General features: G+C 31.5%; 3 protein-coding genes and 2 pseudogenes across 5 annotated transcripts; all 5 read left to right on the top strand.

The window, feature by feature from the left end:
* Positions 1–3336: 3336 nt before the first annotated feature.
* LOC148787931 (tau-cadinol synthase pseudogene) lies at positions 3337–4246 on the top strand (annotated as a pseudogene). Its single transcript, XR_016065869.1, has 3 exons — positions 3337–3445; positions 3610–3855; positions 3944–4246. The product of XR_016065869.1 is annotated as a tau-cadinol synthase pseudogene (transcript).
* A 1383-nt stretch (positions 4247–5629) lies between these two features.
* Positions 5630–7188, top strand: LOC148787930 (gamma-cadinene synthase-like). Its single transcript, XM_088881440.1, has 4 exons — positions 5630–5671; positions 5842–6115; positions 6460–6832; positions 6931–7188. Exons 1-4 carry the CDS (start codon positions 5630–5632, stop codon positions 7175–7177), a joined length of 936 nt encoding a protein of 311 aa, XP_088737566.1. The 3' UTR covers positions 7178–7188.
* Positions 7189–7546: 358 nt separating this feature from the next.
* On the top strand, positions 7547–8329 carry LOC148787929 (gamma-cadinene synthase pseudogene; annotated as a pseudogene).
* A 3289-nt stretch (positions 8330–11618) lies between these two features.
* LOC148787928 (gamma-cadinene synthase-like) lies at positions 11619–15539 on the top strand. The gene is made up of 7 exons (XM_088881173.1): positions 11619–11800; positions 12062–12332; positions 12745–13117; positions 13215–13433; positions 13559–13697; positions 13830–14075; positions 15038–15539. The coding sequence occupies exons 1-7, from the start codon at positions 11672–11674 to the stop codon at positions 15335–15337; spliced, it is 1677 nt and encodes a 558-aa protein (XP_088737299.1). The 5' UTR covers positions 11619–11671; the 3' UTR covers positions 15338–15539.
* A 7065-nt stretch (positions 15540–22604) lies between these two features.
* Positions 22605–25735, top strand: LOC105163682 (gamma-cadinene synthase-like). 2 transcript variants are annotated; one of them, XR_016065776.1, is made up of 7 exons: positions 22605–22913; positions 23060–23333; positions 23666–24038; positions 24137–24355; positions 24492–24630; positions 24759–25135; positions 25241–25367. XR_016065776.1 is itself a non-coding variant. In XM_011082124.3 (7 exons), the coding sequence occupies exons 1-7, from the start codon at positions 22785–22787 to the stop codon at positions 25535–25537; spliced, it is 1680 nt and encodes a 559-aa protein (XP_011080426.1). In that variant the 5' UTR covers positions 22620–22784; the 3' UTR covers positions 25538–25735. The 2 variants fall into 2 exon arrangements, 1 of the variants encoding a protein (XP_011080426.1); XM_011082124.3 differs by having other exon boundaries at positions 22620–22913; positions 24759–25007; positions 25241–25735.
* Positions 25736–26613: the final 878 nt, after the last annotated feature.

Below are 26613 nucleotides of genomic sequence, written 5' to 3'. Positions count from 1 at the left end.
AGTCCCAAAAAAATTCTAGTTTTTTAACAGAAATGGTCCTATTCTATTAACAACTAACGGAAACGGCACGTGACTTGGTAACTGGGTCAAAATATCACTTTTGGTCCCAATAGATCGGGTCCTTCTTACTTGCAGTCCCAAGCTTTACGTGTTCAACACCTTTAGTCCCGCGACCCTATTTTTTTAACAGAAATAGTCCTGTTTCGTTAACAACTAATGAAAATGGCATGTGAGTTGTCACGTGCCGTTAGTCAACTGGCAGTTGGCGAAAAAAAAAAGACCAGGCTTGTGTTCAGTTTTTGGAGGGAAAAAAATGCGCCAAAATAATATTTTTTTGCTATTTATATACGTAAATAACCCACAAACACCACACAACATTTTTATCACTTAATCTTGAGAACAATAGGCCAAAAGATGTCACAAACATCTCAAAATACTTCAAATATTGAAGCTATTGTAATGGTGAATTATGTGTAAAAGGATGATCTTATGTATTACTAGATGACATTTTAGTAATGATGAATTATGTATAAAAGGACTAATGGATATGCTTTTTTTGCAAGTAATTATAGTTTATGTTGTTTTTAAATGTGTAAGCATAAATGTTGAAAGCAATAAAAACAAAAACTAAAATTGCACAAAAGCACTAAATTGCAAAAAACAGAAAATATACAGAAATCCACTGACTTTGATTATTAATGAAATGTGCTGTGAAGTGCAACTTTGCATGCTTAAAATCTGTCAAATACTACTACTTTACAAACCCAAAATGTGCCAAAACATCCCCCAAAAGTCTTACAATACCTTGCAATATTTTGTTCCTTAAAACATCACACAATAAGTATTTTGAGAGGTTTGTGACATCTTTTAGCCTATTGATTAAGTGATGAAAAAAAGATAAAAATATTGTGTGATTTTTGTGGGTTATTTACATATATAAATAGCAAAATAATATTTTTTTGGCGCCTTTTTTTCACTCCAAAAACTAAATACAAGCATGGTCTTCTATTTTTTTCGCTAGCTGCTAGTTGACTATCACGTGCCGTTTCCATTAGTTGTTGATGGATTAGGACCATTTCTGTTAAAAAACTAGGATTTTGGGACTAAATGTGTTGAACACGTAAAGCGTGGGACTGCAAGTGAGAAGGGCCCTATATAGTGGGACCAAAAGTGATATTTTGCCATAAAGTATTGTGTATTAAATAATCAGTATCACTAAAAAAAATATATCATTTAACAATAATAAATTTGTCATAGTTGAACATATATAGTCGTATTAAAAAACTATTGACTATGACTTTGTGGTTGTTAACCGAGTATGGCTAAAACATTTTAGCCATACCAAAAATATTTTTCATGGTGGGTAAACTGAGTTTTTGCATTGGTGAAAAATAGTTATTCACCACTACTTTTAGTTCATAGCTAATGAAAGTGTAGGTAATAGTAAATTTTTTTCTAATATACTTTTGAGTATTGGTGTGTCAATAATTATCACTAGTATATAATTATATAATGACAAGATGAAAAAATATAATTCTAGTCCTGTAACTATTCAGGAGTGGCATCTTTTTTCCAGTACAAATCAATTTTTCTCAAATTAGTCTTGTGACTTTAAATTTTAGATCATTTTAGACCTATTTCGGTCATTGATCTAAGAATTGCATGTAACTTGCATATGACCAAATTAAATTGCAAGTAGGCCTATAATTTAGAAGGGATTGGCAGTTTTAGTCCTGCAATTTAGGAGTTTGTCATTTTTGTCCTGCACAAATTGATATATAGGATTAAATTTTTTAATTTAATTGAATCTTGTGCAAGTCACATGCAAAATTTTAGCTAAAAGGACTAAAATTGTCAAAATTTTAAAGTTACAGGACTAAAATATTATGAAGCTCCACTCGTACAAGATCAATCTTCCTGAATTACAGGACTAAAATTATAATTTTCTCATTGACAAGATCATAATTATTGTCACTCAATATTTAGTTTTTGAAACACTTTTTAAAACTGTTATTTGATATCTTTTTTTATCAACATGGTATTTTTTTGGGAAATTTTTATTTTGGTCCATTAACTTTGTCCGCGATTAATTTTAGTACAATAATTTTCGTTATTATCACATTTTGACCAATAATTTGCAGAAATGGGTCAATTAAGTACGAATTAGGATTTATTGTCATTTTCCGGCTAATTTGAATATTTCCACCGAAAATTGCTGACTTCGAAAGGCCATGGTGAAAAAATGGCCAGTATAGCCACGTGTATTTCCACGTAGACAATGACGTGTACAGCTGGTAAAAATGTAAGTCACGTGTTTTGCACGTGACACTTCTCAGCCAAATGAACAAGCAGAAGCAAAACTCCCCTAAATTGTTCAGCCCTAATTTCTCTCCCCTGTTTTACGATTTTACCATGTTATTGTGTGAAGAACATCAAACCTAAAACTTTTTGCTGCTAAAATGGTGGTGATGAGAGACCCATCCCTCAATGGCGATCCTCCCCCGATTACGGTTAGTTTTCATCCCTAATTACCGTACTTTTTGACCTGACTATAAATAAAACCTATGTTGCATAGGAGAACAAGAAGTGTAAGATTCTATTTGTTTCATTATTTCCAAAATTATTGCTTTTGTGTTATTCTAATTCCTAGAAAAATGAGAATATTTAATTGAGAAAAATGGGCAAAGTTTGTAGAAAAATGAGAACATTTAACTGAAAAAAATGGGCAAAAAATTGCAGAAAGTGAGAAATATTTAACTGAGAAAAATGGGGGAAAAAAGCAAAAAATCAAGAAAAACCAATACAAAAATGCAGAAAAATCGACCAAACAAAAAAATAGAAATTTCAAGGAGAAAATTGAGAGAATAACCTTGTAATCTTCATAAGAATGGAATCTTCTATTTGGGTTCTCATTAGTTCATGAAGTCCTCACCATAGATCTCTTTTCACAGTAGCACAAAATCGGTCTTGAGATGGTAGACATGTTTTGAAAATGGGATGAGATGGAAGCAAAATGGGGAAGAAATGTTATTTTTTTCTTTTTATTAGTTGGTAATTAGTTTTTCCCTCCAAAAAATGCCACCTCAAGTACCATGTAATACTATAGTGCCACGTGGGACTAAAAATCCCCAAATTACGGCACTGTTATTTTCGACAAAAAAATCCAATTTCCGTTCGCCACCGTACTTAATTGGCCCATTTTTATAAATTATTGGTCAAAATGTGAAAACAAAGAAAGTTAGTATACTAAAATTAATCGCGAATAAAGTTAATGTACCAAAAAAAAAAAAAATTCCCTATTTTTTTGTAGTGTTATTCTAAACTCTATCAACTACCAGATTACATGAAAATTGTCTACAAGTTTCTTCTAAGTATATATGACGACTACGAAGTCGAAGCATCAAAGCAAGGAAAATCATATGCAGTTTGTTATGCCAAAGAAACAGTAAGACCCAAACTCTGATCTAGTCTCAGTACCTCTCACTCGTTATATTGTCTTATCCTTGCTTTTATTGATAATTTTACATTTGAACTTATATCTGGTCCGTTGTTTCTCATTAATATCCACTAACTTCTTTGATGTAATTAAATTTCCTTTACAATGTGAAGATGAAACAACTTTGTAAGGCTTACGACAAGGTGCTGAAGTGGGCTATGGGACAAGTACAGATACCTACATTTGAAGAGTACGTTGCTAACATGATGGTCACAAGTTGCGTCTATGTGGTTCTCTCTTCCACCATGGCCGCGAAATCTGCCTCGAAAGAGACCATCGATTGGCTAATGGGTGAACCTAAGATTGTTGCAGCTGCTGCTAAGATTGGCCGATATTTGAACGACTTGGGAAGTTATGAAGTAAGAACTGAAGAACTACTGATCATCTAATTTGTATACTAACATTTTGTATATATGCACTTTGTAATTTAACATCTTGGTACACAAGCGTGAAAGCAAGGGAGGAAATTTGCCAATAGCAGTCCGTTGCTATACGAAACAATATGGCGTATCAAAAGAAGAGGCTCTGGATAAGTTTGTGGAACTAGTTGAAGATGCGTGGAAAGATTTGAATACAGAATGGATAACTGAAACTTCCATACTAGGCAGGGATATTGTGGCTGAGCAGCTTCTAAACTATGCTCGCATATCAGAAGTGACTTACGAGAATTGCCAAGATGGGATAACAAATCCTGAAAAATATATGGCACCTCAAGTTGTTGCTCTCTTTGTGGATCCCATAATCATCTGATTATGTTATGTTGCTTATTGCAACCTCTGTCAGTTTGTGGATTAAACTGCCGGAGGAAAACTTCTGCCCGAACATATATAATTGCCACACAAATATAGAGGACAAATGTTGCAACTAGTTGTATTACATTACAAGTAGTAATGACCTTTTTCAATAATTTTAAATATTGTTCTGTTTTTTCTTTGTGTGAAATTTTAAAATCTTTAAATTCAAAATAATAAAATGATTTATACTAATCGGACTCAACTGTATATTTAATTTTATTTGGGATCCAGTCCATTTTAAACCCAACTCATTTGGACACAACCCAAAACCGACCCAACCCATCTATTTGGCATCCCTATAAATAATTAACATAAAAATTTCATTTAGGATCCATAATTTATTGGACTCATATTAAAAAATATTAAACTCAATGCTACCCACAATTAGGTGGTGGTTGGGTTGGAAATGAATTTCCACCCATATTGCACCCCCAAATTTTTAATTGTAAAAAATATTTAATTGGTAGGTAGATATTAATGTGACAATATTAATAGTTTTTTCTTAATTGGTAGGTAAACATTAGACAACGTTAATAGTTTTAAATTCATTTAGCCTCTTTAAATTATATTCCCTAATTGTAAAAAATATTTTAATTGGTACGTAGATATTAATGTGACAATATTAATAGTTTTCTTAATTGGTAGGTAAACATCAGACAGTGTTAATAGTTTTAAATTCATTTAACATCTTTAAATTATATTCCCTATTTATTATTACATTATATGATTTTGAAAATATTGATCCTAACATATATATATATATTTGTTGTACTATATATATATACACTAGTTAGCGTGTGACTCGTGGTATGCACAAATTTAATCTAATTATAATTGAAATTATATTTGACAAGATTTTTAAATTTTGCAAAATTTATTTGAATTTTTTTAAAATAAATTAAATTTTCTTTAGAAATTATAATACATTAATATTAAAAAAATTGTAGAAACTTACAATTAGAAGAAGATATAGAAAGAAATATTATTAAAATAAAAATAAGTTTTATTCATACATATAATTAAATAATAACCATCTTCATTTGTGAAGAAAAATTACAGAAAAAAACTTAAACTTGAGTTCAAAAAATAAATATATTAATTTATATAGTATCATAATTAAGGAAAAACACCATTTTGATTTATCAACGGAGCGGATTAGTAGGACTAATTGATCAAAAGAATTAATTAACATACAAGAAATAATTTAATATAAAAAAATGAACGTTACATACAAATTAAATGTATGATATAATTATTATATTTTAGATAACTTATGACAACCAATTTTTGGTTTCAGATAAAATAAAATAATGTTACAAATCTGCTCCGTTGATATATCATGTGGGGTGATGCCTTCACTTCGTTTTCTTTGGACGATAAGGTTTGTGTTCTATTTGTTTAGGGGGTCTATTGTACAGGGTAAAATTAAATGCAATCGATCCATGCATTTAACATGTCGATTTTATAGCATGATTTTCTTGAATTAGATAATTTTTTTATGAAACTTTATGCATCCCATGTGTTGGTAAACGATGATTGGCTTTTTTGTAGGTACAAAAAAAGTATGCTGAAGCAATTCAAGAACTAAAGCAACAAGCAAGAAGCATGCTGATGACGAAAGGAAGTACAACAATTGAGAAACTAATATTAATTGACACACTTGAGCGTTTAGGAGTGGGATATCATTTTGAGCAAGAGATTGAAGATCAACTTCGAGAAATCTTCTTTTTCCAGTCTCAAGATAAGGACCAAGACAACTATGACTTGTTCGCTACTGCGCTTCAATTTCGTCTGCTAAGGCAACATCGCTATTCTGTCTCTTGCGGTACGTTCCTTTTCTCACTTCATTTGCAATGTATATGTGGTTATTTATATCGAATCAATCTTTTTTTACTCGTCTTATTATTATACGCACACAATATATTATATATATAATGATATTATCTGATGCATCGATTTGAAGTTAACATAGGGGTTAACACATTAATACCATGCTCGAAAGAAACTTTAAAGCGGCTAAGTACATCAAGTTTTGAAATGCAGTTATGAAGTGACACATCGTGACAAGGGCTTTTTCTAGCAGGCTTTTGTTCATTTAGGCCATACTAATTTTATGAGAAATGAAACAACTTATACGATTTTAATGTGACGTATTTGATCGTCAACCAGATGTTTTCAACAAGTTTAAGGACTACGGCGGCAAATTTGAAGAAACCCTCACTAGTGATGCTAAGGGCCTGTTAAGTTTGTACGAAGCGTCCAACGTGAGGATTCATGGCGAAGACATATTAGAAGATGCAGTCGCCTTCACAACCCATCACCTAAATCGTATGGTGCAAGAATTAGAGCCCCAACTTCAATGCCAAGTGAAGAGAGCTCTAGAGCAACCGGTTTATAGAGGCATTCCAAGATTGGAAGCCCGCCATTACATTTCCTTTTATGAGAGGAACCAATCGAAGAATGAAATACTTCTAAAACTAGCCAAGCTGGATTTCAATTATTTGCAAAATATATATAAGAAAGAACTCCATGATCTTTCCAGGTGCGCAATACACTTATTATTACATCCATGTATTATTGAACGGTAATAGCTAGGGTAAATCAATATATTGACTTGTCTTTTCTTTTTACATTTTAAAGGTGGTGGAACGAGCTAGATTTGGTGTCAAAACTACCTTATGCGAGAGACAGACTGGTGGAGGGCTTTTTCTGGGGCACGACTTTCCATTTCCAGCCTCAACACTCTTATGCCCGAATAGCAATTACTAAAAGTGTGGCGATGCTTACAATAATGGATGATACATATGATAACTATGCTACAGTTGAAGAAGCTGACCTTTTCACCGAGATCTTGGAAAAGTATAATATATATACTTATTTAATATAATCATTAGAATCATTTACTTGTACTTGATTGAAAAAATAATACTAATAGTAATACTTTCATCTTGTAATTAAAGATGAATTTGAGTAAAAATTAATGTGATTCTTGCAGGTGGGATATCAATGAACTTGATCGACTTCCAGATTATATGAAAATTATATATAAGTTTATTATAAATCTATACGAGGACTACGAAGTTGAAGCAGCCAAACAAGGAAAATTATTTGCAGTGCCTTACGCCATAGAAGCAGTATGGACAAACTGTTACCGATCCATCCTAATTTATCTTATTGAGCGTATATTTATTTGTCTTGTCCTCTCTTTCTTAATTGCTTTTTATTACCTTACGATGTAATTAAACATGTTGTTAGTATGAAGGTGAAACAAATTGCTAAGGCCTACAACAGACATACGCAGTGGTTCTTGGGAGGACAGATGCCTACATACGAAGAGTATATTGTTAATACTGTCGTCACGAGCTGCATCTATGTCTTCCTCACTGTGGGTATCCCAGGATTAAAATCTGCCTCCAAAGAATCCATTGATTGGCTGATAAGTAAACCTAATAAAGCTCTTATAGCATCCACCAGGACTTGTCGACATGCAGATGATATCGGCAGTGACGAAGTAAGTAGCTCTAAATCCATATTATACACTAAAAAAATTAATGAATTACAAGAACTTTTGGTTTGTACCACAAGAATTGCGTATAAAAGATTATATACGTACAGAGTGATAGACAAAATATTAATTACGGGTAATAACTTGATAACTTTGGGTGTAGTGCCATTTCATTTTTATGTTACCAATGACTATATTGCCTATGATATAATCAATTTTTTGGTTTTTTTTTTGACAAAGAACGGGCGACGTGGAAATATACCGACGGCAGTGGATTGCTATAGGAAGCAATATGGTGTATCAAAAGAAGAAACTGTGGACAAGTTCAAGGAACTATTTGAGAATTCGTGGAAGGATTTCAATACAGAGTGGTCAACTGAAATTTCCACAGTATCTAAGGACATGATGGAGCAACTTCTTAACTATGCACGTGCAGGCGAGGTCCATTACAAGAACGGGCGAGATGCGTATCCAGATCCTCGAAATTTAGCAAGAGAAATTGCTATTGTTTTTATGGATCCCATTGTCATTTGATTAAATGGATATATGTATCTGCAACTCATCATTTAGTTCGTTGCTAAGGATTAGGTTGTTTGTGTTCTGCGTCCTCCGGGAATCAACAATAATGGGTTTGAATTTTCGGTTGTTATTTGTATCGCGTCTCTAGCTAGCAAGCTATATCGTGGTTAAGGTATTGTACGATTCATCAACAAAATGTTTCGTTGTATTCAATGTGTAATGTGTCTTATTATAAAATATTCTACTTGTGCTTTCTTTTTTCTATTAAAATTTTCTCTTTCATTCTTTTTTGTTCCTTTCATCAATCTAAAGTTTGATGGGAATTTTATGTACATTATAAAATGGATTAAATGTAATTTTGGATCCATAATTTAGGCTATTTAGCATTTTCGTCCTTTAACTTTCGATGACAGTATTTTGGCCCTATATTTCCTTAATTTTCGTGATTTCATTCCTTTTGTTAGCTAGAGTTCATTTGCACTGGCGAGAGTAGTGAACTCCAATAAAAAAAGAACTGTAATCGCAAAAATTAAAAAGATGTATGACCAAAATGGTATGCTGAAATATTAAAGAATAAAAATGATGGCGGAAATGGGCTAACGTACAGGAACGAAAGCCTATATTTTCAAATACCACGTGAGAGACACATGTATTTCCTAGTCAGAAGAGCTCTGGCAAGAAAAAAGACTAAAATAACAACGATAAAAAATACATACGACCAAAATACTACTGAGAATGTTAAAGGACAAAAAGGTCAAAATAGCCTAAATTACGACAACTAAAATTCATTGAAACCTTACAAAACACTATAAAAGAAACATCCTGTTGAGGATGGATTTTCAGAACAACCTTTATCAAGGTTGCCCAGAAGCACCAATAAATTCCTTCGCAAAATTTTTGCAAATGAAATCAAAATACGTCATAACAACATATTTTCAGGAAAACCTGAGAAACCTTATTTGCAATGACCTATTTTCAATGGACCATTTTAAAAATTGAAGGAATCAATTTTCAAACGATTTTATGATATTTTTATTTTTATAAATTTTTTTATACATTCAACTACTTTTTCAATATTATATCAAGTTTTTTTCAAAATTTATCATTTATTACAATTATTTATTGATACCTCATATTGTAATTTTATATAATAATAAAATATGAAAGCCACAAAAGTTAGACTATTTTTTGGTATCTTCTATCAGAATGTCTTTTTCCTGATTACTCAATAGTTTTCCGTATTGGGCTTGAGTTTTTTGAACTCAAATGGTGCCAACTTGAGCTCGAGCTTGACCTCAAATACTAAATTTGCAAGCACACAAAGGGAGGTAAATGGCTTCATTTTAAAAAGTATAGGGGATGATCAGATGATTATTTGACAAAAATATTCGTTACAAAAATAGATAATCGTTACAAAAGTCGTAGTAAAATAGTAACGGCCTATAAATTATAACGGTTTTAGGCACATACAAAATTTATAATGGTTTTTGTAACGATTTTTGGCCGTTAAAAATATTCATTTTCATTATCCTCTCAATGACGTCAGCAAGTCTACTCCATTACAAAGTCGTTAAAAAGGCCATGTGAGATGGCCGTTTCAAAAAAGCCGTTACAAATCCTATCTTTTTTTGTTGGGTTTACTGAATTTGTTGATATTTACAAATAAGATGATTGAATTACTGATTTATTGCAAGTCAAATAATTTTTTTTTTACCTAAACTACCATTATTTATCTTCGCACGATAATACATGTGATAAGATATATCTTTACCATTTTAAAGTTATTTTGGTAAGAAAAGATTTGTTTGACCTACAATAAGTGAGTAATAAGTCAATCATGGATAATTATGAATTTTCATTCAACTTCTTTGCTATTATCAACAAAGTTAGTAAATTTTAACTAATAGAATAATTTATTGACTATATATAAACAAATTTCAGGAATAAAAAATTAATTTTTCATACTATAAAAATTACGGGTAATATCACCAAGCCCTCTGGGTTGAATGTTATTGACTCATTATCCCTCATTTAATTTGCATCAAACTTTCAATGCTAATACTTCTTCCAGAGGTTGAATGTTATTGACTCTAATTTTGAATGTCTCTTGACTTGCGAAATTTATCCAAGCACGCCATTATTGATTGAAATATGAACATTCTCTTTTATCAATTTCGTCTTTATCGTATGGGCCGACACTTTTGGCACAAATCGACACTAAATTTCGTCTTTATCTTATGAATCTTAATTTCCTTGTCACTTTGTATATTATAGTAGTGAGATGTGCAATATTCAATTAAAATTATCACTACAAGAAAAGATTTGATGATAATTTCATAATAATGAATTTTAAAGTTTTAATAATGATTATTATTTTGCAAAAAATGTAATTAGCAAAGATTTATGGATAAAGTATTGTGTATTAAATTGTCATTATCACTAAAAGAAATAGTTGACTATGACTTTGTAACGGTTGTTAGTCGAGTATGGCTAAAACATTTTAGCCATACCAAAAATATTTTTTATGGTGTGTAAACTGAGTTTTTGCATTTGTTATTTTTTACCATGATGAAAAAATAGTTATTTACAACTACTTTTAGTTCATAACTAGTAAATTTTTTTCTAATATACATGTGAATACTGGTGTGTCAATAATTATCACTCGTATATAATTATATAATGACAAAATGAAAAAATGTAATTATAGTTCTGTAACTATTGAGGAGTGGCATATTTTTTTCAATACGAATCAATTTTCTCAAATTAGTCTTGTAACTTTAAATTTTAGACCTCTTTCTGGTCAATTTGATCGAAAAATTGCATGTAACTTGCATATGACCGAATTAAATTGCAATTAGACCTATAACTTGGAAGGCATTGGTAATTTTAGTCCTGTAATTTAGGAGTTTGTCATTTTTGGTCCTGCACAAATGGATTTATAGGATTAAAATTTTAATTTAATTGAATCTTGGTGCAAGTCACATGCAAATTTTTAGTCAAAAAAACTAAAATTATCAAAATTTTAAAATTGCAGGACTAAAATATTATAATCAATCTCCCTAAATTACAGAAGTAAAATTACAATTTTCTGATTGAAAAGATCACAATTGTTGTCACTCAATATTTAGTTTTTGAAACAATTTTAAACTGTTATTTGATATCTTTTTTATCATTATATTTTTTTGCAGTTTTATTCTAAACTTGATCACAGGAAAAGAACTCGGAATCTGCTATGCCAGAGTATGCGTCTATAAATAAGTGAACTAGTCATTCATGTGTACACATGTCAAGAAATATACAAATAGAGATCATTACATTAGAGATTGAGAGATAGTGTCTGGTTTATTAGCCACAAAAATGGCTGCAGCTACCGACGTTATTGATCACACACTTCCCAGTCTCCCCAAGGATGTCCGTCCACCCATCACCAGTTACTCCCCGAGCATATGGGGCGATACCTTCACTTCATTTTCTTTGGACAATAAGGTTTCCTCCAGCTCCCTTTCTGGTTTAACGTTGTTTTGCATCGTCGTTTTGAGATGCCGTACATGTGCATTTGTGGGCTATACACAACATATATATCGTTTCCTGAACAATATGGGTAACATTGAGTTTCTATTTGAAAAGTTTTTGCAGATGATAAAACGCAATAGATATTTTTACAGCCAACTTCCGAAGTGTAGTTAGATAATTTTTTATGATAGTTTATGTATCTCATGTGTTGATAAGTGATGAATGGCTTCACAGGTACAAGAAAAGCATGCTGAAGCAATTAAAGAATTGAAGGAAGAAGCAAGGAACATGCTGCTGGCTGAAGGAAGTAAAGCTGACAAACTGGTATTAATCGACACAATTGAGCGTTTGGGAGTGGGATATCACTTTGGGCAACAGATTGAGAATCAACTTCGAGAAATTTTCCAATCTCAGTTTGAAGATAAGGACCAACATCACTATGATCTGTTCACTACTGCACTTCAATTTCGTCTACTTAGACAACATCGCTATTCTGTTTCTTGTGGTACGTTCTTCGTCTATAGTTCTCTCTTCAATTGCAATACGTGACTAATTTTATCTGATCAATCTTTTGTGACACATTTTATCGTTATACACGTATATATATTCAGTAAAAAGGCGTACATTGTACCATGTTTTAAAGAAACTTTTTATGTCGCATCTTTTATTCCATTTAACATGTACAGACTATGTTTACAAAAATAACGTTATTTATTTTATTTACAAGAAAACTTATACACGCTGCATATATACAAGGAGTTACGAACATTGAACTTATAAATGCACATCTGCGACACAATGTGAGAAGATCTCTTTTAGCAAGCTAGCTTTTATTCATTTCGATCATCTTAATTGACAGAGAGATGAAAATGACTTAATACAATCCTCATGTTATTATGTAATTGATCATCAAATAGACGTTTTCAACAAGTTTAAGGGCGAAGGCAATAAATTTGAAGAAACCCTCAGTAGTGATGCCAAGGGCCTGCTAAGCTTATATGAAGCGGCCAACGTGAGGATTCATGGCGAGGATGTATTAGAAGACGCGGTGGCCTTTACAACCCATCAACTAAAACATATGGTGCAACAATTAGAGCCTGTACTTCAATGCCAAGTGAAGAGAGCTCTAGAGCAGCCGCTTCATAGAGGCGTTCCAAGAGTTGAAGCCCGTCATTACATTTCCTTTTATGAGATGGACAAATCGAAAAATAAAATACTTCTAAAATTAGCCAAGTTGGATTTCAATTATTTGCAAAATTTGTACAAGAAAGAACTCCATGACCTTTCCAGGTACGTAATGCACTTATTATTACATCCTTGTATTATTCAACAGTGATTAGATAAATGATCATATTTCGTAATTTGTATTTTATTTTACATTGTAAAGGTGGTGGAAAGAACTCGATTTGATATTAAAACTACCGTATGTGAGAGACAGACTCGTGGAAAGCTATTTTTGGGGTATGGCATTCCATTTTGAACCTCAATACTCTTATGTAAGAACAACAATTGGAAAAATATTGCCAATGCTTACAGTAATGGACGATACATATGATAATTATGCCACACTTGAAGAAGCTGACCTATTCACTGAGATCTTGGAAAGGTATAATGCATTTATTTATAGAATTAATAATTTACTGATTCGTGATCGACAATAAAAATAGTTAACATTAATAATTTCATCTCGTGGATACTAATTTTATTAAAAAAATAACCTGATTTTTGCAGGTGGGATATCAATGAAATCGATCGACTCCCAGATTACATGAAAATTATTTATAGATTTATTCTAAATCTATACGAGGACTACGAAGTTGAAGCAACCAAACAAGATAAATTGTTTGCAGTGCCTTATGCCAAAGAAACAGTAAGGACAAACTCTTACTATTAATCCATCATCATTAATCTTATTGAGCACATATTAATTTTTCTTCTCCACTCTTTTTTAATTAATTCTAATTAACTTTCGATATCAATTAAAAATGTTGTTCATTTGAAGCTGAAACAAGTCGCTAAGGCCTACAACCAACATATGCAATGGTTCATGGGAGGACAGATGCCTACATATGAAGAGTACATTGTCAATACAGTGGTCACGAGCTGCATCTATGCCATACTCTTGGCGATTATCCCAGGAATAAAATTTGCCTCCAAAGAAACCATTGATTGGCTGATGACTGAACCTAAAGGTCTTATAGCTTCCACCAGGGTTTGTCGATACGCAGATGACGTGGGCAGTGATGAAGTAAGATCCTCTAACTCCATTTAATGATATATACACTACAAAATTTGTTTGACAAGAATTTTTCATTTCATAACAACAATAATTATTACAGTCTTGATATCATAAAAATTAGATGAAATTACACTTTTTCTTCCATAGAATACGAGTTCAACATTTTTATTCTTTTACTTTATGGAACTTTTAATATGGTAAAAAAGTTAGAAAAACTCAACACATTTAGTCCTATATATTATGGGATATTCAAAATGGTCCCAAAGTTCGGAAAACTCAACACATTTAGTTCCTTGTCCAAGTTTTCATAAAAAAATAAACAGCAAGAACATGTACAATATACTTGTCCATTAGTTGTGCAAGAAGCCAAGTTAACGAACACACACATTGCAAATGTCCTTTCCATCTTTTTTTTATGGAAATTTGGACATGTTATATTGTGCCGAGTTTTTTCATTTTATAACCATTTTTAAAGACCCTATAAACACTACAAAAAAAATAGCTCAATAACTACAAAAGAATTTGTTACTAAAATCAGCATTGAGCTAATTAGCATGTGAAATTTTCTTTGCTAATTTACATATTTAAAACAAATTTGAAGTGATTCGTTGTTATTTTTTTCATTTCTATTGAGGCATTTTCTTGTAGTAAAAGCGTATAATTAAATGTGTCAAGTTTTTTCAATTTTTTAACTATTTTGACAATCCCAAAGAGCATAGGACTAGAAGTGTTGATGAACCCTATTTTATATATGGGACTGCAAGTATAATTTTGACTAAGACACATATGAAAAAGATGGTGATATTAATCATCAATGATAGGTTTTAGAGTGACAACAAAAACATTGATTACTAGTAACAATAATCGACAACTTTTGTGTCCCAAGATTGTCATTTCATTTATATGTTGCCAATGATTATGTATACAGTCATGTCTTGGTTTTTTTATGTTTTTTTCATTCGGACAAAAAGCGTGAGGGAAAGGGCGGAACAATGCTGACTGCAGTGGATTGTTATGCGAAGCAATATGGTGTATCAAAAAAACAAACTGTGGACAAGTTCAACGAACTATTTGAGGATGCGTGGAAGGACTTAAATACGGAATGGTCAACTAAAACTTCCACAACATCTAATAATATGATGGAGGAGCTTCTGAACCATGCACGCGTAGCAGAAGTCACTTACAAGAACGGTCGAGATGGGTATACAAATCCTCAAAAATATTTAGCACCAGAAATTGTTGCTCTCTTTGTGGATCCAATGGTCATCTGATTATATAGATATATATCCACAGCTCAGTTAGTTCGTTGCTATGGATCATGTTGTTTTGTGTTCCTTGTCCTCCATGATTGAACAATAACGGGTTTCGATTTGCAGTTGTTGTTTGCTTTTAGTCTTTAGCTCGCGTGCTTTGTTGTTGTTAATGTGTCGCACGATCATCAGGAACATGTTTCCTTGTATCGCATATCATGTCATTAGGTCGTCATTATACAATGTATTGTTAAGTATTTTTAATGATAAATTATGCACAACTTTTTTCTGGCAAATTCTTACTAATGATAATTTTTATAAAATAATTATAACAATTAAAAGTTGAAAAGTTCATTTTTCTGACAGAGTAAAATTATTTTTCACTACATGTACAATTAATAGTGACAACTTTTGCATGTGAACTTTTCTTCCCCTGTTTTCTTACCAAATCGGGTCAACTTCTTCATTAATAATCGAAGGGATGATTACATTCTCTTTTTAATTTATGATCTATTTACATAAACTATTTAGTAACTAGTGAACTACCTACACATTCAAAAAATAGGTTAGTTTGTGTAATGATGTTGATGAATTTAGGGGTGTATATGTAATTTTATAAAAAATATAGATGAGTTGTATAAACAATATTGATATTCTTGTGGATGTATATATAATTTGTTAAAAAGTAACGATAATTTCTATGAATATATAAACCATATGTCAGGAGGTGAAAATATAATTATCCCTTAATAAAATGTTGGTTTCAATGAGGAGGTGAAAGAAATTGATAGGGTTTACAATAAAGAGCTGAATATGGTTTATGGAACGACAAATGCGTACATTTGAAGGTCCACGAGCTATATCCATTAAAAAAAATATTTGTTTAAATCAGATTTGATCGAATCAAATGTTACTCGAAGCAAATATCCCAGGCTTAAGATTTGCCTCCCAAAAAATCATTAAACATTAAATTAACAACTTAAGTGGGAGTTTAACAGTTAATTTATCACATATTTAGAGACAATTAGTGTACATTTAATCTGACAGAGTTTTCATTTATTTTTCATAATAATTGTTTCCATAAGTTAAAGGACTGCGAAAATATTCCAATTGTCACAATCTAACATGAGTTGAACAAAATTGTTTCTTGTTCCTATTAAATTGTGGTAAGTACTTATCATTACTATGACAAATAAAAGTTGCTACATGTCTCTATTTAATTATATGACAGGCTACAATTTCTGCACAATTGTTACTAAACATCTTATATATACGGTGAAGGTCTTAAATGTATTTTTTGGTTCTATAATTTAGATTATTTGCTATTTTCATTATTTATTTCTGTCTAATTTTTGCAATTTAATTAATCCTTTTTTCCATCGAAATTTACCCTTCTCACCAGTAAAATGAATGTGCATTGACGCGATCGTTTAAAATTAGGGTTATTCTTCCTATTGACAATGCATCCCTGCCAGCATCCTCCCGCTTTTATGAAATGCAAGACCTCGAAGAAGCTTTAGAACAGTTACTTTTTTGACATATTAATTATTTGTACGTAGAGATTTTGAGGGGAAATAATATTTTCTATCCCATAATTCACGATCTTTCCTCTTGGTTTCACTGAATTATGAAATTCTTATTTTTTGTTCCGTAACTTATAAAGAGTAGCACTTTTAATTCCATGACATTTTTTTATTATATATTTTAACAAAAAATGCACATGGCTTTTAGGACCTTTACATTTTTAACTCATTGGTTACCAGATTTTATTTTTAGTATTACAAATTTAAAAAAATAATATTCTAATTATTTAATTACTATATGGCCTTTTTCCTTAAATATTTAATGAAATAGTAGTAGCAATATCTTGAAAAATATTTGGCAACCCCAAACTTTTGCTCTCCTTCTGGATCCCATAATCATCTGATTTGTATGTATATCCCAAGCCAATCAGTTCTATCGAGTCGGCCTGTTATCCACGGACAATATATATTCAGAGCCAAGTCCTTTATAATAATAAATATTCGTATCTAAATTCAATAATTTTACACTAGGCCTAAATCGGAACTCATATCCATTTAAATAAATTTTTCGCCTATACACTAAAGAAAAGTTTACTATCTTAAAAAGTAATTGAATTTGTAAGATTTGGATAAATCAATCAACTGTAATATTGCTTCTTCATTTTAAGAAATTTCCTTGTTTGATTTTGATGTAAATTAAAATATGAAAATTTTTATTTTAAAAAAGAAAAAGACACAAAACTTAATGGATAAGATTTAAACCAGCTGGCTCAAGTATGTGGGATATAATATGGGTAAGATCAATGTGTATTTTATGCGTAGGACATAGCTATAGTACATAAGTAATGACTTAATTGTATTTATTATTCTATATAAAGGGTAGCAACAAATTAAGGACCGTACATATAGTTTTATTTTCCTGACTTTATATGTTTTAAGGATGAATAGCAATTTAGCCCATGTGTTATTGAAAATGAGCATATTATCCCCTATAAAAAAATATAGCAATTTATCTCCTTATACAGGGAGGTAAATTGCTTCATTTAAAAATTATGGGGAGGTAACATTGTTGTATTGTAAAAAATACAAGAAGATAAATCACTATTTATTTTTTCATAAGGGGATAATTTGCTCATTTTCGATATCACAAAGGGATTAATTGTACTTTTCCCTATGTTTCAAAAATTCTCTGCCGTCTAAACATTGACTTGCAGATAAGTATTTTGCAGAAATCGGTGTGTGATTGATTAATTACTTTGCACCTTTGAATTTCCTCCAAAAGGACAATTACAACGAGAAAAGAAATTAAAAGATGAGATCCATTAAAAGAAATTAAAACGATAAAATTAATACCTGCGTTATAGGAGTGTCATTTAATAAAATTAATACGAGTCAAATCAAAAGATTTTAGTGAATAAAAATTTGACTGGCGTTAATCAACTCTATCTTAATTGATAAGGCTGACATCCACGATCAAGAGTTTATAAATTCAAATTCTGTGTGGGAGTAGGGGTGGTAGATGAGTCGAGTCGGATCGCGAGCTCGGCGAGCCGGCTTGACTTTGAGCTCGACTCAAGCTCGAAAATTCGAGCTCGAGTCGAGCCAGCTCGAGCTTGAGCTCCTATCGATCTCGAGCTCGAGCTCATATTTGGGTGTTCACCAGCTCGCGAATTTATCGTGTGTTTAGTTGAATTATATGGTTATCTTGTGAAATGGTCGTTATTGGTTGTGACTATGGTTGAATATACTATATATATAAATATATATATATATATGATGATGATTAATTGTAAGATACTTCAATTTTGTTGTTGAATATAAATGAATGATGAAGTTGTTATAAATGATTGTGACACATTTCTATTTTATGATTAACTGGAGTCAAATTATGAAGTTGTCAATGTGCAGATGATACATTGAGATGAGTGTCAAATGGAGTTGATTAATTATGGAGTTATTAAAACATGAATGATGTATTAAGATGAAAGGATGGCATACCTAACTTGGGCATATTCAATGGTTGACGAAGATGTGATATGATTGATGACGAGCTGTGCACAGTCATGGTGTTGTGATATATGATACGAGAAAGATGAAGATATAGCTAGGTATCATAAAGCGAAGGGTACCGGGATATTTCGGGTAGCGAAAAATATCCTGTGCTGACGGCTATACACTGGGGTAGTGTGGGGGTGTTAGGTTCGGTGTGATGCCCTGTGCTAGGATTGCTACACACTTGGCCAATGTGGAAATATCACATATGAATGATATCCTGTGCCGACGGTTATATGATATTGATTGAGATAATGAGAGCCGGTCAAATCAAGATTGCAGACAAACCAAGATTTGTATATCCGAGTCATCCCGACTGATTTGGTCAGACTCAAATCAAACTGTGTATAAACTCATGATGACCATCTGATTATTTTTAAATTTATGATTCATATGAAATCGTACAACTAAATAAATCTATAAATATGAACTCTCTATGCCTTGAGTACAACTTTTTCTACTCCTAAAATTTTTCTATAAACTGTAGAAAAAAATAAAAAATTATTTCTTACTTTTTTCAGTAAAAGTTTATTAAAATATTTTTAGATAAAATAATTATTTAATTTTAAAATAATTGAAATATGCTAGAGTTTATCTAAAATAAATAATTATTAATTATAAACTATTTTATTATTTATATTAAAATAATTTTTTATTTTTTTTACTTTTTTAAAAATATTTTTTTATTTCTTATAATTTATGGTCAAAGTTTATTAAAATATTTTCAAACAAAATAAAAATTCAATCTTAAAAAAATTAATAGTTGCTACAATTTATCGCGAATTTAAATAAATATTAATTTAAAATTAATTTATATTTAATAAAAAGAAAATATATCTAATACTTTTACTCAAAAAATAAATTTTACTTTTTATAGTTTTTGAGCAAATGTTAATATATTTTTAGACTAAATAATAATTTAATTTTGAAATTAGTAAAAAAATATCTTAAAAATTATTTGAAATACAAATAATTATAATTTTAGAGCTATTTTATTATGTATATCAAAATAAGATTTTTCTAACATTTTTATTTTTTTGAAAAATAAAAAAAAATCTCATAGTTTGTGTCAAAGTTTGTCACAATATTTCTTTTTCTTTTAATGGTACAAAAAACACATTTTTTTTTATTATTTTGGTATCATTAAATAAGGCATTTGAAGTCAAAGTCACGTCAGCGAATAGGAGGTAATGGCCGTTAACATCCACGTGCGAGGCACATGGTCTTTGCCGTTAACTTGGGACCAAAAAAACGTGTTTTTGTATTTTATGATATCAAAAATGACACTCGCGATAATTATGATACCAAAAGTAAAAATAATATTTTTTAATAGGATACAAAGAACGTGTTTGGTATCAATTTTGAGTATATTGTTTTGTCATGATTTAGGGTAGTTGTGGACTGGACCGCATGCATATCACCCACTAATGTGGTGGAGATCATGTTCATTATTCTTCTCTAATTTCAATTATCACAATAAATTAAGTATATATAGTGATGTATGTAGTTCTAGAAAAAGACAATATAGATATATAATCTGCTTATAATATATATATATATATGCAGAAAATGGCAAGTAAAATAAGAAGAAAAAAATAATTATGTTGTTGAGTAATATCCTGAAGGTCGTATATAAATATGATGTTCCCAACACTATGTTGAATCGCGGACAGACCGAGATTCGTATATCATTATTCAAGTGGTCCCGATTGGTTCTTGGTCAGACTCAAATTCAACTGTGTATAAACTCATGATGACTATCTAATTATTTTTAAATTTATAATTCATATGAAATCGTACAATTAGATAATTTGTGACAATTTTAAAATTATTAATTGATATTTTGTCGCTAATACTATATTATATGGTAGTGTGTAATTCAAAGGAAATATGAACCCAACTTGCAATTCGAGTCCTTAATTAACTTAAAATAATACAAGAACGGCAATCAGAAAAGGAAGTATGAACCCAACTTGCACCATGTACACTTGTGAATTATTCAATAGTTGTCGACTTTTATGATAATTCTGTAATTGTCGACTGACATCTCTCTCTCTCTCTCTCTCTCTCTCTCTCTCTCTCTCTCTCTCTCTCTCCATGTTTATGGAGTTTAAACTAGTTAAAAAATAATATTATAGATTAACCTTAAAAAGAAAGGAGACAAAATGATATTGAAATTAATAAAAAAATTATATGCATTATATTAAATAATTATTTACATAAAACATTATCAAAACTTACTAAATTTTTCTTTTTTTCATAGGAGGTAATTTACTCATTTACAATATCCAGAAATAGATTGCTATTCACCCAACCTTAAAGACTTCATTTTATTCGGACTCAAATCACTATTTTGTTTCTTTTTTCATGGGACTCGGATTTATGTTGAGATCTATCAACATGTGTGGCTGCCTTTGAAACAGGAACCAACACACATAAAAACTGGCACTGTGAGAGTATCCCGAACCGATTGAAAGCAGCAGCAATGGCCAAGGAGCATGCTGATGGCGAAAGAAAATACAACTGCCGACAGACTAATAATCATAAGGCCCAAATGGGATTATTATGTAAAGCCAGCAGTGAGATCCTGGACAACTATTTCCTAAACACTATGAGAAAATTGATTTATTTCTTATATTATAAATCACTACAATTTAAAAATCATAACAAATCAATATTATCAATCATGGTTAAAGTGTAATAGATAAGTATGTATTCATTAAATTAATGGAAAATAACATGAGAACATGATTTCAGAAATTGGTACTGTTTGGTTGGTTAATCATTTTGCAGCTTTAAACCTTGGAAGAGCATTGCCGGGATCATCCGCGCCGTGTCTATACGACATGCTTACAAGCTGATTAAGGAGTGTACTTTTGCAGCACTTACCTAAAACCATCAGTAAAAATCCCTAATATTGAAATCCAACATAAAGAAATAAACAGCATGGCTATGTTTCGATTTGTGGCTTCCTATTTTTCGATACAAAATAAAACACAATTAATATTTGTTTTTGTATTTTTACATTTTATCTGCGTGTTTTCTATTTTTCAACTTTCTATATATAATATAAAACAGATATGATTTGATAATACACAATAATTTTTGTCTCCAAAAAATACAACATTAAACATAAATTATTTATATATACATATTTTATCTAAAAATTTATATGATTTTTTTGACAATGAACAGTGATTTTTGTCTCCCAAATCCCAACATCAAACTTACACCACTTATTTTAAAATATTTTAAATTACCCCAAAACACAAATTCAAACATATTATCTATTTTCAACACACACATTACTTATCTCTATTTTTCTCTTTCTTTTCAAAGCACAAAACAAAACAACTAAAATACAAATCCAAACACAATGAGAGTGTTTTACTTTTGTATTAGTGTAGAAGCACTGTCTTCTTTTGCTGATTACAGAATAGTAGGTGGCAGGCAGTGAGGGATAATTATCATTTAAAGCAAAGGCTCGGCATTGTTGATTTGGAATTGGAATAAAAAATTGAGAACTCGAATATTTCACATGTTGGTTTTTGCTAATGAACATTTCTTATTTCTGCATTTCCGTCTTCATCGCCATGTCTGCATGTGCTCTCCTGCCAGAAATAAATAATCCCACAGTAAGAATTGAAGTGCCATTGCACCAGATTGAGAATCTTTCCTTAGCGTGCGCTGGTATATATATATAATAGTACTTAAAGTTCAGACGTGCTAATTAACATTAAATTTATTAAGGTATTAGTTAAAATATAGTAAAGTTGATCACATGATACCTATGAATAAGTGAATTGGTGATTGATACGTGTCAAGAAATATACAGACAGGGATTACAACATTAGAGATTGAGAGATAGGCTTTGATTATCAGCTGCAAATCAAATGGCTCCCGCTGTGACCGGTTTTGATGAAAGCCTTCCAAATCTCACCAAGGATGTCCGCCCACCCATTACGAGTTACACCCCGAGCATGTTGGGTGATGCCTTCACTTCGTTTTCTTTGGACGATAAGGTTTGTGTAGCTCTTCTATTAGTTTAGGGGGTAGACTTTAACATGTCTATGTTATAGCATGATTTTCTCGAAGCATATTTAGATAATTTTTTTACGAAACTTTATGCATCCCATGGTTTGGTAAACGATAATTGGCTTTTCTGTAGCTACAAAGAAAGTATGCTGAAGCAATTCAAGAACTGAAGCAACAAGCAAGAAGCATGCTGATGACGAAAGGAAGTACAACAATTGAGAAACTAATATTAATTGACACACTTGAGCGTTTGGGAGTGGGATATCATTTTGAGCAAGAGATTGAAGATCAGCTCCGAGAAATCTTCTTTTTCCAGTCTCAAGATAAGGACCAGGACAACTATGACTTGTTCGCTACTGCGCTTCAATTTCGTCTGCTCAGGCAACATCGCTATTCCATCTCTTGCAGTACGTTCGTTTTCTCACTTCATTTGCAATATATATGTGACTATTTATATCGAATAATCTTTTTTTACTCGTCTTATCAATATACACACACATATATTATGATATTATCTGATGCATCGATTTGAAGTTAATATTAGGAGTTAACACATTAATACCATGCTCTAAAGAAACTTTAAAGGGGCTAAGTACATCAAATTTTGAAATGCAGTTATGAAGTGACACATTGTGAGAAGGACTTTTTTAACAGGCTTTTGTTCATTTAGGCCATACTAATTTTACGAGAAATGAAACAACTTATACCATTTCATGTGACTTAATTGATCGTCAACCAGATGTTTTCGACAAGTTTAAGGATGACGATAGCAAATTTGAAGAAACCCTCACTAGTGATGCTAAGGGCCTGTTAAGCTTGTACGAAGCGTCCAACGTGAGGATTCATGGAGAACACATATTAGAAGATGCAGTGGCCTTCACAACCCATCACCTAAATCATATGGTGCAAGAATTAGAGCCCCAACTTCAATGCCAAGTGAAGAGAGCTCTAGTGCAATCAGTTTATAGAGGCGTTCCAAGATTAGAAGCCCGCCATTACATTTCCTTTTATGAGAGGAACGAATCGAAGAATGAAATACTTCTAAAACTAGCCAAGCTGGATTTTAATTATTTGCAAAATATATATAAGAAAGAACTCCATGATCTTTCCAGGTACACAATACACTTATTATTACATCCATGTATTATTGAACGTGTAATAGCTAGGTTAAATCAGCATATTGACTTGTCTTTTTTTTTACATTTTAAAGGTGGTGGAACGAGCTAGATTTGGTATCAAAACTACCTTATGCGAGAGACAGATTGGTGGAGTCCTATTTTTGGGGCGCGGGTATCAGTTTTCAGCCTCAAGACTCTTATGCCCGAATAGCAATTACGAAAAGTGTGGTGATGCTTACAATAATGGATGATACATATGATAATTATGCTACAGTTGAAGAAGCTGATCTTTTCACCGAGATCTTGGAAAAGTATGATATATATACTTATTTAATATAATCATTAGAATCATTTACTTGTCCTTGATTGAAAAAATAATACTAATAATAATACTTTCGTCTTGTAACTAAAGATGAATTTGAGTAAAAATTAATGTGATTCTTGCAGGTGGGATATCAATGAACTTGATCGACTTCCAGATTACATGAAAATTATATATAAGTTTATTCTAAATCTATTCGAGGACTACGAAGTTGAAGCAGCCAAACAAGGAAAATTATTTGCAGTGCCTTACGCCACAGAAGCAGTAAGGACAAACTCTTACCGATCCATCCTAATTTATCTTATTGAGCATATATTTATCTATCTCGTCCGCTCTTTCTTAATTGTTTTTTATTACCTTACGATGTAATTAAACATGTTGTTCATATGAAGGTGAAAGAAATTGCAAAAGCTTACAACAGACATACGCAGTGGTTCTTGGGAGGACAGATGCCTACATATGAAGAGTATATTGTAAATACTGTCGTCACGAGCTGCATCTATGTCTTCCTTACCGTGGGTGTCCCAGGATTAAAATCTGCCTCCAAAGAATCCATTGATTGGCTGATGAGTGAACCTAACAAAGCTCTTATAGCATCCACCAGGATTTGTCGACATGCAAATGATATCGGTAGTGACGAAGTAAGAAGCTCTAAATCCATATTATACACTAAAAAAATTAATGAATGACAAGAGCTTTTGGTTTGTACCACAAGAATTGCTTATAAAAGATTATACGCATACAGTGACAACAAAAGTATTGATTACGGGTAATAACTTGATAACTCCAGCTGTAGTGCCATTTCATTTTTATGTTACCAATGACTATATTACCTATGATATAATCAATGTTTTGGTTTTTTTTTTTGCAAAAGCGCGAGAGCAGGGGTGGAAATATACCAACGGCAGTGGATTGCTATATGAAGCAATATGGTGTATCAAAAGAAGAAACTGTGGACAAGTTCAACGAACTATTTGAGAATGCATGGAAGGATTTCAATACAGAGTGGTCAACTGAAATTTCCATAGTATCTAAGGACATGATGGAGCAACTTCTTAACTACGCACGTGTAGCCGAGGTCAATTACAAGAACGGGCGAGATGCATATGCAGATCCTCAAAATTTAGCAGGAGAAATTGTTGCTATCTTTATGGATCCCATTGTCATTTGATTAAATGGATATATGTATCTGCAACTCATCATTTAGTTCGTTGCTATGGATTAGGTTGTTTGTGTTCCGCGTCCTCTGTGAATCAACAATAATGGGTTCGAATTTTCGATTGTTGTTTGTATCGCGTCTCTAGCTAGCAAGCTATATCGTGGTTAAGGTATTGTACGATTCATCAATAAAATGTTTCGTTGTATTCAAGGTGTAGTTTGTCTTATTATAAATATTCTACTTGTGCTTTCTTTATTCTATTAAAGTTTTCTCTTTCATTCTTTTTTGTTCCTTTCATCAATCTAATATGTACATTATAAAATGGATTAAATGTAATTTTGGATCCATAATTTAGGCTATTTAGCATTTTCATCTTTTAACTTTCGATGATAGTATTTTGGTCCTGCATTTCTTTAATTTTTGTGATTTCATTCCTTTTGTTAGCTAGAGTTCATTTGCACTGGCGAGAGTAGTGACTCCAACAAAAAAAGAACTGTAATCGCAAAAATTGTAAAGATGTAGGACCAAAATGGTATACTGAAATATTAAAGAATAAAAATGATGGCAGAAATGGGCTAACAGGAACAAAAGCCCTAATTTTAAAATGCCACGTGAGAGACACATGTATTTCCTAGCCAGAATGATGAGCTCTGGCCAAAAAAAAAAAAAAAAAAAGACTAAAATAACAACGATTAAAAATACATACGACCAAAATACTACTGAGAATGTTAAAGGAGAAAAACGTCAAAATAGCCTAAATTACGACAACTAAAACGCATTGAAACCTTACAGAACACTACAAAAGAAACATCCTGTTGAGGATGGATTTTCACAACAACCTTTATCACGGTTGTCCAGAAGCACCAATAAATTCCATCGCAAAATTTTTGTACATAAAAGCAAAATATTTGCAAACGAAATCAAAATACGTCATAACAATAAATTTTCAGGAGAAACTGAAAAACCTTATTTGCAATGGCCAATAAGGAATCAATTTTCAAACGATATTATGATATTTTTATTTTTATAAATTTTTTATATATTTAGATACATATTCAATATTATATCAAGTTTTTTTCAAAATTTAT

The sequence above is a fragment of the Sesamum indicum genome, linkage group LG6 (genome assembly GCF_026168435.1).
Source record: "Sesamum indicum cultivar Baizhima isolate 11 linkage group LG6, ASM2616843v1, whole genome shotgun sequence".
Lineage (NCBI taxonomy): Eukaryota > Viridiplantae > Streptophyta > Magnoliopsida > Lamiales > Pedaliaceae > Sesamum > Sesamum indicum.
The sequence above is the reverse complement of the archived record's forward strand: the minus strand, read 5'-3'. Positions and strand labels throughout refer to the sequence as shown.

What these genes read in the sequence shown, in the direction of transcription:
- LOC148787930 (XM_088881440.1), top strand. Translation starts at nt 5,630, where the DNA reads ATGTGGGGTGATGCCTTCACTTCGTTTTCTTTGGACGATAAG. An exon ending in TCGCTATTCTGTCTCTTGCG is followed by an intron (nt 6,116 to 6,459) that starts GTACGTTCCTTT and finishes ATCGTCAACCAG; the next exon opens with ATGTTTTCAACAAGTTTAAG. An exon ending in GAACTCCATGATCTTTCCAG is followed by an intron (nt 6,833 to 6,930) that starts GTGCGCAATACA and finishes TACATTTTAAAG; the next exon opens with GTGGTGGAACGAGCTAGATT.
- LOC148787928 (XM_088881173.1), top strand. Translation starts at nt 11,672, where the DNA reads ATGGCTGCAGCTACCGACGTTATTGATCACACACTTCCCAGTCTCCCC. An exon ending in CATTTTCTTTGGACAATAAG is followed by an intron (nt 11,801 to 12,061) that starts GTTTCCTCCAGC and finishes ATGGCTTCACAG; the next exon opens with GTACAAGAAAAGCATGCTGA. An exon ending in ATGACGTGGGCAGTGATGAA is followed by an intron (nt 14,076 to 15,037) that starts GTAAGATCCTCT and finishes TCGGACAAAAAG; the next exon opens with CGTGAGGGAAAGGGCGGAAC.
- LOC105163682 (XM_011082124.3), top strand. Translation starts at nt 22,785, where the DNA reads ATGGCTCCCGCTGTGACCGGTTTTGATGAAAGCCTTCCAAATCTCACC. An exon ending in TCGCTATTCCATCTCTTGCA is followed by an intron (nt 23,334 to 23,665) that starts GTACGTTCGTTT and finishes ATCGTCAACCAG; the next exon opens with ATGTTTTCGACAAGTTTAAG. An exon ending in GAACTCCATGATCTTTCCAG is followed by an intron (nt 24,039 to 24,136) that starts GTACACAATACA and finishes TACATTTTAAAG; the next exon opens with GTGGTGGAACGAGCTAGATT.